This window comes from Nicotiana tabacum, chromosome 19, assembly GCF_000715075.1.
Source record: "Nicotiana tabacum cultivar K326 chromosome 19, ASM71507v2, whole genome shotgun sequence".
Classification (NCBI taxonomy): domain Eukaryota; kingdom Viridiplantae; phylum Streptophyta; class Magnoliopsida; order Solanales; family Solanaceae; genus Nicotiana; species Nicotiana tabacum.
This window is the reverse complement of record NC_134098.1, coordinates 111,481,114-111,493,617: the sequence shown is the minus strand read 5'-3', so window position 1 is coordinate 111,493,617 and position 12,504 is coordinate 111,481,114. Positions and strand designations below refer to the sequence as shown.

Genomic DNA, 12,504 nt, shown 5'->3' with positions numbered 1-12,504 from the left:
TAAATTTTTCCATTGAAATTCTCACGTTTGAATTCTCCTGTGACTTATGTGTATGCCTAGAAGCTATTCGAGGACTGGTGAACTTTTTGAAGGACTCCGAGACCCCGAGAAAGCATTCAGGGCATTAGATCGAGCCAATAAGAAGAACAAACAGTTACCACAAAAAAAAACACTCGAAATTGAAATGGACAACGTGGACGATGTTGACGGAAACAATCGGAATAATCGGGTTGACCCAAACAATGGAGTGGTGGCACCTATTGTGTCAGAAGCTGCTCTTTATGATTGGGCACAACGAACTGTTGATAACTTGGCCACCGCCATTATTGTACCTCAGATACAAGCGGAGACATTCCAGATCACCAACAACATGCTGCATCTGTTGTAAAATAAGGAACTATTCTCCGGGTCATATATTGAAGACCCACAACAACATCTGAAAAATTTTCTATCAATATGTGTGACCCAAAGACAGCCGAATGTGACTCCTGAAGCCATCAAGCTATTACTGTTTCCATTCTCTGTGACTGGAGAGGCTCAAACTTGGCTGAATTCGCTCCCAATAAACTCCATTGCCACTTGGGAAGAATTAGTCAAACAATTCTTAAACAAGTTTTATCCTCCCAACAAGACTGCAAGGCAGATTGATGAGATATTGCAGTTCAGGCAGAAACCAACTGAGACCTTGCAAGAAACCTGGGAGAGGTTCAAGGGTATGTTAGTGAAGTGTCCACGCCATGGCATTCCAGATCAGATGCTGGGACAGAGATTCTATATGGGTTTAGCAGACAGTTTGAAGGCCAATGTAGATGCTTCAGCTGGGGGTGCATTTTTGAGCAAGACATTCACAGAGTGCAAGATTCTTCTTGACAAGATGGCTCAAAATTCAGGCTGGATGGCTAGAGGTACGACACTTACACCAATAGTGCATTCTGTTGATCTTGACCCAAACAATTCTCATGCAGAGAACATAGCCACTTTCATGACTCAGATGAGCATACTGACAAAGAAAATTGATGAGATGGGTACAAAGCAAGTGCACATTGTTGATACAACAAATAGAGGATTGTGCACTCTTTGCATATACCAGCCATATGTATGCTCGTGGAGTGGAGAGAATGACAACCAGGACTTCCGAGAAGACATGAATTATGTTTCTAATTTTGGAGGTCAGAGGCAAGGTGGGAAACAATAGGGACCAGTACCAAACCAGCAGTACAGACCCAACCTGCCACAACACAACCCCAATTCTGGAGGCGCACGACCACAAGGTCAAGTTGTGCCTTATCAAAGGCAGCAGGGCTATAATCAACATCACCAGCAACAATTGGCCTACCAACCACCTCATCAACAACAGGACAACAACATGGTATAAATCAGGGGTATGATGCAACAACTCATTAGAACAAATGGTAAGATGCAAGAAAAGTTAGCAGCACATGATTCAGCAATCAAAGGCATTGAAACTCAACTGGGACAACTGTCTATGGCCTTAAACAATCGCCCCATGGAACATAGCCTGCAGATACAAATATTAACCCAAAGGAGCAAAACCCAAATCAGCTAATGGCAGTGAGCCTTAAGAATGGAAGAGATTTAGACAGAGAGCAAGCAGTTGTTCAATCTAGGAGAGAGACTACGCCAACTACTCCAGTTACATTAGAGGCATATGGGTCAGCTGAGCTCACCGAAGTGGTAGTTGAACAAGCACATGTCGACAAGGGTAAGGCGAAAGAAGGTGAACAAGTCTCAGAACAGGTGGCACCTCTTGTGCCAGAAGCTTTCAACAAAGAAAAGACATCAAGTAGTGGACAGAGGTTGACTCTTGCACCATTCCCTCAGAGATTGGCAAAACAAAAGAAAGATGATCAATACAGGAAATCCATGGAAATGCTTCGACAGATTCAATTGAATATTCCACTGATGGTTGCTTTGAGGGAAATTCCAGGGTATGCAAAACTGATGAAGGACCTGATGTAGCAGAAATTTGACTTCCAGGACCTGTCCACTGTAACTCTGACACAGACCTGCAGTGCGGTAGTGACAAGACATATGGCCCAAAAGGTGTCTGATCGAGGTAGCTTCACTATCCCATGCACTATTGGGAGTTATGCTTTTGCTAAAGCATTGTGTGACTTGGGATCCAGCATAAACTTGATGCCCTTGGCAATCTATACAAAACTGGGCATTGGTATAGCTAGACCGACCTCAATGTTGCTACAACTGGCTGATCGCATAGTCAAAAGACCGATAGGAATTCTTGATGATGTGCTTGTGCAAGTGGGGAAATTTGTATTTTCTATAGACTTTGTTATTCTTGACTGTCAGGTGGATAAAGAGATACACATCATTCTGGGAAGGCCATTCTTAGCCACTGGGAGAGCATTAATTGATTGTGAGACTGGAGAGTTGAACAATGAGGTTGAACAATGAAGAAATAATATTCAACGTTCAACAATCTATAAGGAGACCCAGTAAATTTGCAAACTGCTCACTAGTGGAGGCCGTGGATGTGATACTGCAAGAAGAGGATGAGACCCTTAATATCAAGGATCCACTAGAAGCTTGCTTGATGAATTTGGAAGAGATGGACGGTGAAGGGTTGGCAGAGTAGGTCATGGCTCTCGAAGGTCAAGGATTCTGGAAAAGGGAACCTCAGTTCGAGCCCCTACGCTTAGAAGAGAGAGCAACACCACCTGCAAAACCATCAATAGAGGAGCCACCACAGTTGTACTTGAAACCGCTTCCAGCCCACCTCAGGTACGCTTTCTTGGGGCCTAATTCTGATTTGCCTGTTATTATATCATCTGGTTTGCTAGCTGTGCAGGTAGAGCAACTATTGCAGGTATTGCAAGAATGTAAGACTACCATTGGTTGGACCATGGCAGACATAAAAGGTATCAGCCCAGCCTTTTGCATGCACAAGATTCTTCTGGAAGAGGGGCACAAACCTTCCAGGGAGCATCAACGACGGATGAACCCGAATATGAAGGAATTAGTAAAGAAGGAAGTGATTAAATGTCTGGATGCGGGTATCATCTTCCCTATCTCTGACAGCAATTGGGTCAGTCATGTCCAATGTGTGCCGAAAAAGGGAGGAATGACGGTCGTACAAAATGAGAATAACGAGTTGATCTCGACTCGTACAGTCACGGGGTGGCGGATTTGTATGGACTATCGGAAACTGAACATAGCCACTCGAAATGACCATTTCCCATTGCCTTTCATTAACCAGATGTTGGACAGGTTAGCTGGGCGGTCCCACTTCTGTTTCTTGGATGGATACTCGGGGTATAACCAGATCTCAATATCCCCGAAAGACAGAGAGAAAACATCCTTCACTTGTCTATATGGCATCTTTGCTTTTCGCAGAATGCCCTTTGGACTTTGCAATGCACCAGCTACATTCCAGTGGTGCATGTTAGCCATTTTCACTGACATGGTGGAGGATATTATGGAGGTGTTTATGGATGATTTCTCCATGGTGGGGGATTCATTTGAAGATTGTATTCACAACTTAAGAAGATTTCTCAAAAGATGTGTGGAGACAAATCTGGTGCTGAATTGGGAAAAGTGCCATTTTATGGTACACAAAGAAATAGTGTTGGGGCATCGAGTGTCCAGCAAGGGCATTGAAGTCGACCATGCCAAGGTTGATGTGATTGAGAAGCTGCCACCGCCTACTTCAGTAAAGGCAGTGAGAAGTTTCCTTGGGCATGCTGGGTTCTATAGGCGATTCATTAAAGATTTTTCCAAAATTGCTAACCCCTTATGTAAGCTGCTTGAAAAGGATCATCCCTTTGTGTTTTCTAATGATTGCACGTTGGTTTTGAGGAGCTGAAGAAGATATTGGTGACTGCACCCATCATAGTTGTACCTAATTAGGAGCAACCATTCGAACTCATGTGCGACGCAAGTGATTATGCTATAGGAGCAGTCTTGGGGCAACACAAAGACAAGATGATGCACCCAATTTACTATGCAAGCAGGATGCTCAGCGGTGTACAGCTCTATTACATTGTAACGGAAAAGGATATGCTGGTTGTAGTGTTTTCCTTCGACAAATTTAGGTCGTACTTAATTGGTTCAAAAGTTATTATTTATACTGACCATGCAGCAATTAGGTACTTGATAACAAAGAAGGAGTCAAAGCCACGCTTGATTTGCTGGGTTCTTTTGCTATAAGAATTCGATCTGGAAATCCGTGATAGAAAGGGGACGGAGAATCAAGTGGCAGACCACCTCTCAAGATTGGAAGGAGCTGAAAAGAGAATGGAGGTTGAAGACATAACAGAGACATTCCCGGATGAACAGTTACTTGTTGTGATAATGGAGGAGACGCCATGGTATGCTGATATTGCTAACTATTTAGCAAGCGGTATTGTACCTTATGAACTCTCCTCAATTCAAAAAAAAAGGTTCTTCCGCGATTGTCGAGCCTATTATTGGGATGAACCTCTATTATTTAAAATATGTGTAAATAACATGATCCGAAGGTGTATCCCTGAGAAAGATCAACCTTTTATTTTACAGGCTTGCCATGCTTCACCATATGGTGGACACTTTGGAGGAATCCGGACAGCAGAAAAAGTGTTGGAATTGGGATTGTATTGACCTACCCTATTCAAGGATGCCCATGCTTGGGTCAAAAGTTGCGATGAATGCCAAAGGACAGGCTACATATCTCGCAGTCACGAGATGTCGATGACCACAATTCAAGAGGTGGAGGTTTTTGACATGTGAGGAATTGACTTTATGGGGCCATTCTTCAGCTCGTATGGTAATAAATATATATTGGCAGCGGTTGACTATGTCTCCAAGTGGGTCGAAGCGGTGTCTCTCCCAACCAATGATGCAAAAGGGGTAACAAGTTTCCTAAAGAAAAACATCTTCACACGTTTTGGCACCCCGAGATCTATAATCAGTGATGGTGGAACCCATTTTTGCAATAAAGCGTTTGCACGCCTGTTGGAAAATATGGAGTTCACCAAAAAGTAGCCACACCGTACCACCTACAGATGAGCGGGCAAGTTGAAGTGTCCAATAGAGAAATTAAAAGTGTCCTAACAAAGACAGTGAATGCAACAAGGATTGGGCGAAGAAGCTGGATGATGCATTATGGGTATACCGCACAACATTCAAAACTCCAATTGGTATGTCACCGTACAAGTTGGTGTTTGGAAAGGAATGCCACCTTCCGGTAGAGCTCGAACATAAAGCACTTTGGGCACTGCAGTAGTTGAATCTGGATATAGAGACCGCAGGCACCAGCAGAGTCACTGAGTTACATGAGCTCGAGGAATTCAGGTTCCATGCATTTGAGAATGCTAAATTATACAAAGAAAAGATGAAAATGATCCATGATAAGCACATCTTAGATCGGAACTTCAAGCCCGGAGATCTAGTATTGTTATACAACTCAAGATTGAGATTATTTCCGGGTAAGTTGAAGTCCCGATGGTTAGGACCCTTCAGAGTGGTGCAAGTGTTCTTAAGTGGAGCTGTACAGATTGAATCCGAAGATGGGATAAACAAGTTCACGGTAAATGGGCAAAGGTTGAAACATTACCTTGTAATGGTCGAAGAGAAAGGGGATAGAGTGGTGATAACTTTGGAAGAAACCCAGTACGCGAACGAGGAGTGATAATGAAAGCTTGTGTCGTGCTGCGACGTTAAATCAGGTGCTTCCTAGGAGGAAACTCATGGTTTGTTGTAAATCGTCGTGCCGCAACATTAACTTAAGCGCCTTTTGGGAGGCAACCCATTATTTTTCTTACTTTGGTTGTTGTAATTGATTTTGAACGACTTTGACCGATCTACTAGTGTGCAGGGAAAAAGTTATGCACATCGGAAGGATTCGGGAGTCAAAATTAACCCCGAGAATAGGTAAAAATGCGGCAAAGACAAAACATTAGGTGGAGACGGAGATTCGCGACCGCGAATTAGACCGCGGATATGGTCGCGGGTTTTGGCCTGTGTTTTTTCCCCCGTCCACGGCGGCGGATTGGACTGCAGATTGGGGTGTGGAGTTTTGGTCCCCCTCTGCCCAGAATCCGCGACCGCGAATTGGACCGCGGATCTGGGCGTGGATATGGAGCGTGTCCAGGTAAGTTTTTTTAAAAAATTAGTCAAATTGTTTTTTATTTTCCCTAACTTAAACACCCACCACCCCCACTTCCCTTCTCACTTCCCCCACTTCTCTTCTTTCCTTCCTAACTTCAAGTCCCAAAACCCTTCTCCTTCCCCCCACAACTAAAATGCCTCCCCTCCCTTCCCCCATATTTTCCTTTCAACACAAGACTGTTCTCCTTCCTTCTCTTCTCCACTCAACCAATCTCCAACCTCCGTTCTTCTCAAGATCTCCAAGTAAGTACATGATTTTATTCCTCTTTCTTAGTATTTTTCTTTTTTTCTTTTCAGTGATTGTTTTTTCAATCTTTTCCCTTGCTATTGTATGTATAGGGCAGTAAAATCATAGGTGCTTTTGTCTGGGATTTGGATTGTGATTTATATATAGTATATGGAGGCTATTTGAATTGGTTGATTTGGGGGAAGCCATTGTTGGGTTTGTGAGGAATGGTAGTCTAATTAGGTCTTTGGGTGACTTGGGGGGACATATGCACACTACTTGTTTGTTGATTTGCCTTAATGAGTGTTGAATATAAATTGTGACCAATTGTGCGAGTGAAGTCTGAGTAACCGCCATTGGGCCAAATATTCCGCTCTCCACTGATAGTAGTATTTATTGTATAGGTAACATGCAACCTTCAAGGAAGAGGCGCGCTACCGTAGCCTCATCAAGTGGTCATGGATGCTCATCTCGGGGAAGGGCACCGGCCAGTGCAGCTCAGTTTGATCGTACCAGGTTTGTCTCCAGAACTGCCCAAGACCGTTTCAGTTTGAAGTCCACTAAAAAACCTGTACCAGAAAGGGGTATTGACAGGGCATCCCTCCAGGATAAGTGCCCTAATATGTATCGGGAGTTGATCAGGCGCAGGTTGGACATCTTTTTTGAAGAGACGGAGGAGGGTAACTTGATGCTTGTCCAGGAGTTCTATGCTAACTGCCCCGAATATGAGGATAGAATATACACTGTGCGACATACAAGGATGGATGCCTCGATAGAAGCCATCAGGAGAGTATATCGATTGCCTGAATAAAATGGGGAGGAGGACTTCTGTGATACTTACAGGAGAGAACCCATCACATGGAACATGTTTTTCAGAACTATATGTGCACCAGACAAAGAGGTAGTGTGGGTTGTGCCGGGATCGAAGCTACACTCTGCCTCACTCACTTTTGAAGGAAAGTGCTGGTTGTACATCATCAACAGTCGCTTGCTGCTGTCCCACAACACCACAGAGGTAAATGGTCCGAGAGCTGCCTTGATCTGGTGCTTCATGAATGACCACGACTTTGATGTGGCCAAGGTTATTTAGTATGAGATATTCATCCGTTCACTACAGAAGAGGTATGGGTTATTTTTACCCTCTCTGATTACTAGATTGTGCCAGGCAGCAAGGGTGCCTGAGAACCCAAATGCGAATGGCATGGTAAAGAAAGAAGCAAAGTTTCAGGCACACAAAGTGACTATCGGGAAAGACCCGGTGGCACCAGGAGCAACTCATAGTGACGATTCTAATGCGTCGGAAGAGGGCGATAAAGGGCAGGAGGAGGTTGAACCTGCCTCACCCCCACAGGAACAAGCTGCAGCGGCTGAAGGACCATCCCAGGTTAGACGGAGTACACGGATGACAACCTTAGAACAAGACATTGCAGGACTGCACACTTCCGTCACGGAATTGGGGACTAGAGTTGATGCTTTGGCCACCCAAAATGTGAAGTCAGAAAAGAAAATCATGGGCTGGTTACGTGTGCTGGGGAGAGCATGTCATCTCGACCCTGGCACTGTCTCCGATCAAGATTGATCCACCAGGGAAGTTCCTTTATCTCACATTACTTTACTTTGTATGACAGGGGGACATGCCATCTTTTTAAGTGTGGGGTGGGGGATACTTTGTTGTATGTTGTATGTAGATAATTTCGTAGTTTATTTGTATAAATCAATTTTGACTTGTCCCGACGATGGATATCATTCAACGGGTTTCTTGAGGGACTAAAGTTGATCGGAAAAAAAAAGATTTTCTTTTATAGTAGTGTATTAATTCCCCCTTGGTTTTTCTTTAAACCACGGTTCTTTTCCAAGGGTTTTGTTTGAACCGGGTGTAGTTAGCTTTTTATTTTTAGTTAGGAATTTATGGGCTATGGGCAGAATTAGAATAGGATCCCTTAATTTCGTAATGCCTTGAATATAGCGGTTACTTTAGTGTGACGCTTAGGCTCATTTGTTGACTCTTGTAAGAATGCCTTAAAATGTATGTTCTTAATTTGGCTTAAGTACCCTGATCCGAGTGTTTGATGATCTAATCTAGAATGAGTTATGTACCATGTGTGTGTGAGGCTTGTTATATTCTGTGCACGATATTTAACGCCTAGAACTTGCCCCGTGTGTCTGCAAGGCGAAATGGTAGTCCTGTTTAGTCTGGGAAGTGATATAGACATTTTTTTATTGAACCATATATATACATACTCCATCCACCTATTTGCTATGTACCATAGTTAACCCCGTTGAGCCTGTAATCCTGTTTCCTTGGCAACCACATTACAAGCCCTATCCCTTGTTTGAATTAACCATCTTTTTGAACCCTTTACCTCTCGTAAGCACTTGAAATACTATGAATTTACAAAGGATAAAGTTTGGGGTAGTTGGTGGAGCTTTTGAGTGGAACTAGGGAAATAAAGAGAAAGATATATCTTGTTGGATAAGCCACTTGTGAAAAAAAGAAAAAAAAAAGAGAAGAACATTGTTAATAGTGTATCATGTTGATTGGTAATAATTCTTTGGTGGCTTTTAAGGTGATTGTGCTCAAAGAAGAAGTGTGGGGTGGTATATATGGTGTTAAAGATGAAAATATTGGTTTAACTTAGGTGTGGACGTGATTGTAAAATAAATGTATTAAAGTGCTTAGGGAGGTGTAGTCACTATTATATCTAAATATATCCTACCCAACCCGCAACCTACATTACATCCAAATAAAGTCCTACTTTATCCTAAACTGAGTAAGCTCAATTAGTAGAGTCGTACAATACGGGCAAGCCTATGGTGCATTTTCTGTGGCACAAGAATGTTATTTCTGAGGGTGAATAAATTATGTTCCTTTTAAAGTTCCTCAGTGTGTGTGAATTTTACTGATTGAGAAATGAGTCTCTTTTGTTGTGAGCAGGCACTTGATTCATGAAGGAGAGGTAAGTCTGGACCTATGAATTAGAGTAAGTAAGCCGATTAGGAACATTGTGTGGCTAGAGGGAGTCAACTCTTGAGGTGTAGATGTTGCACTAATGTCCTCAATTTATATGAAATATTCTTGGTGTGACGAGTAGGGAAGTCGCTCAGTGAAGTTAGGCCTCTTAGAGTGTAGTTTGATTGCTCGGGGACGAGCAATGGTTTAAGTGTGGGGTGTTGATAGTAGGCTATATTTATGCAATTTAGACACTATTTACACTCTAATTTAGCCTCACTTTATTGATATTTGAATGTTAAAAGATAACAAAATACTCTAATTAAGAATTTGATGCTTTGCAGGAGCTACTCCAAGCTAGGAGGGAGCTAACGAGTGTTTTGGAGTCAACATGGAGTGTGAAAGGCTAATCGAAGGTTAGCCCGGTCGAAAAGGAGCGAGAAAAGCAAGCGAGACGACCCCTCCAGGTGCGCGGCCGCGAAGTGGGCAGCGAATTGGCCCGCGAACTCAAGGCAGTGAGGCAGTGGAAATCCGCGATCGAATCCGCGATCGAATCCGCGGCCGCGGATGAGCGAACGAAAGCCAAACACGCAGGGTTAATTATGTAATTTCCTAGGCGACTAACCTAAACCTATATGAAGCCTAAACTCGCCCAGAAGTCAAATATAGCTGGTTTTAGAAGATTTTAGAGGCAAGAACAAGGGAGAGAAGACGGATAATTCCCTAAGAGTTTTCATCTTCTTCTTCATACTTCTATTTGTTGATTATGAATTATTTTATTGATTTGTTTTCCATTAGTATGAGTAGCTAAATCTATTATCTAGGGTTGATGGAACCAATTGTTGGATGAAGTCTTGACTCTATTTTGTTATAATTGAGTTATGTTTGTTCTATGATTGTTCAACTACGTATTGTATTGTGGTTAATTGAAAGGACCCTTGATTAATCGTGTCTAGTTACCTTATGTTGCTTGAGAAAGAACACTTGGTTAGATTGTTTTAGAACAACACCACTTTTAGGTAAGTTAAGAGATTAATTACTTGAATTTAAAAGTGGGGTTAGAAATAACGAAGGTTTGGTGGGATAATTCTGAGTTGCATAAATTGTTGACTAGAGTAATTCGAGAGAATGCTTCTAGTAAATTATCGTAATTGATCGAGAGATAATTACGGTAGCTCGGAATTCATAATCCTCATAGAGTACTACGATGAGATTATAGCTAAAAAGTTAAGAATTAATCCGGCAATTGGGAAAATCAATAGCCTTAGATCCTTTTACCCTTGAATTCAATTTTAGTCTTGATTATTGCTAGTTTTATTGTCATTTTTCCTTAGCTAAATAAATTTTACTGATTATTCATAAAACTCTTGCATCCGAAAGTTGTTTGAGCTTATCTTTAGCATTATTTAAAGTTGTAGTAAATAGGTTAGTTCCCTGAGGGATTCGACTGTGGACTTGAACCGGGTAATATTTGCAGCGACCACTTAATCCTTTTTACAAGGCATAGTTGGGCGTGATCACTTTCTCTACTGTGGTTGAACTTACTACAGTCACTGAAGCATGTCAAGATCCCAGGTGGATGGAAGCTATGAAGTCTGAGATTGAAGCATTTGAGTGTAATCATACCTGGGATATTATATCTCTTCCGGGAGGTAAAACTCCTATTGGTTGTAAGTGGGTATATATGGTGAAGTACAAGGCCTTTGAGGAAATAGAAAGGTTCAAGGCAAGACTAGCAGCCAAAGGTTACACCCAAAAGGAAGGTATTGACTATAAGGAAACTTTTTTCCCAGTCGTAAAGATGGTGACTGTAAGAACTATCATGTCCATCGCTACTACTCAACATTGGCACATCCATCAAATAGATATGTACATTGCTTTCTTGCAAGGAGATCTGTTTGATGATATTTACATGCAACTGCTTCCAGGATTCAAGAGTCAGGGGGAATCACAGCTAGTGTGTAGGCTCATTAAATACTTATATGGCCTTAAGCAGGCTCCCATGCAGTGGAATGAGAATCTCACTAAAGCTTTATGCACATTTGGCCTCATTCAAAGTCAGTATGACTATTCTTTGTTTGTGAAGAGAACTGCAGAAGGTACAACAATGGTATTGGTATATGTAGATGACATGTTGATTACTGGTTCTCATCTGAAGCTGATTAAAGATACTAAGACAACATTGCAAAGAGCTTTCAAAAATGAAGGACCTAGGAGAATTGAAGTATTTCTTGGGCATAGAGTTTGCAAGTTCTGAGAAAGACATCTTTATGCATCAGAGAAAATATACACTGGAACTTTATCTCTGAGCTTGGACTTAGTGCAGCCAAACCAGTTGCCATGCCTTTGGAGGTAAACACTAAGCTGACTACCAAGGAATATGATGGTTACCTTGGAACTACAAGTAGTGGACTAGATGACCTGCTACTAGACTCAGGGGCTTATGAGAGGTTGATAGGGAAGTTACTCTATCTAACCATGACAAGACCTGACCTAGCATTTAATGTACAAATACTGAGTCAATTCTTGCAACAACCTAAGAACTCTCATATGGAAGCTGCTATAAGTATTGTTAGATATGTCAAGAATCATCCTGGACAAGGACTTCTACTGTCCAGCAGCAACAAAGGAACTTTAAAAGCTTATTGTGATGCAGACTAGGCGTCATGCCAACATTCCAGGAAATCTATGACAGGATATCTGATCAAGCTAGGTGACTCACTGGTATCATGGAAGTCAAAGAAGCAAACAACTATCTCCAGAAGCTGAATATAGAAGCTTAACAACTATTGTTGCTGAGCTTGTATGGCTAGTTGGCTAAGTAGGTGTACATAGACCGGGTTAGTTCGGTTTTTATCAAAACCAAACCAACTATATTGGTTTGGTTTGGTTCGGATTTGGCGGGTTTTTCGGGTTTTTTGTTACTTAAATATTATTTCAATCTTACTTTGTTAAATTTTTAATAAATAAATATATGTTTAGTAAAAATTTAAAAAATTGACAAACATATTATCTATTAAATATTCTTATGGGTGAATTTACTTAGTAACACATAATAGTTAGTTTTTTAGTCGTCTGACAATAATTTTTATTGATATACACTTTCAAGGTTAACCGAATTTAGTAATTAAACATAAAAATTAATATGATACCTAAATAATAATAACCACTTCAAATTCAAAAAAGATATAAGAATTTAATAGAT

The 12,504-nt window shown here is 41.6% G+C and overlaps 2 protein-coding genes and 1 non-coding gene across 3 annotated transcripts; 2 read left to right on the top strand and 1 right to left on the bottom strand.

The window, feature by feature from the left end:
* Window positions 1-637: 637 nt before the first annotated feature.
* LOC142174004 (small nucleolar RNA R71) lies at window positions 638-744 on the bottom strand. The gene has a single exon (XR_012703367.1). It is a non-coding gene; the product is annotated as a small nucleolar RNA R71 (small nucleolar RNA).
* An 822-nt stretch (window positions 745-1,566) lies between these two features.
* On the top strand, window positions 1,567-2,433 carry LOC142173659 (uncharacterized). Its single transcript, XM_075239275.1, has 2 exons — window positions 1,567-1,949; window positions 2,148-2,433. The coding sequence occupies exons 1-2, from the start codon at window positions 1,567-1,569 to the stop codon at window positions 2,431-2,433; spliced, it is 669 nt and encodes a 222-aa protein (XP_075095376.1).
* Window positions 2,434-11,639: 9,206 nt separating this feature from the next.
* Window positions 11,640-11,960, top strand: LOC107775517 (putative mitochondrial protein AtMg00240). Its single transcript, XM_016595255.1, has one exon. The coding sequence runs from the start codon at window positions 11,640-11,642 to the stop codon at window positions 11,958-11,960; it is 321 nt and encodes a 106-aa protein (XP_016450741.1).
* Window positions 11,961-12,504: the final 544 nt, after the last annotated feature.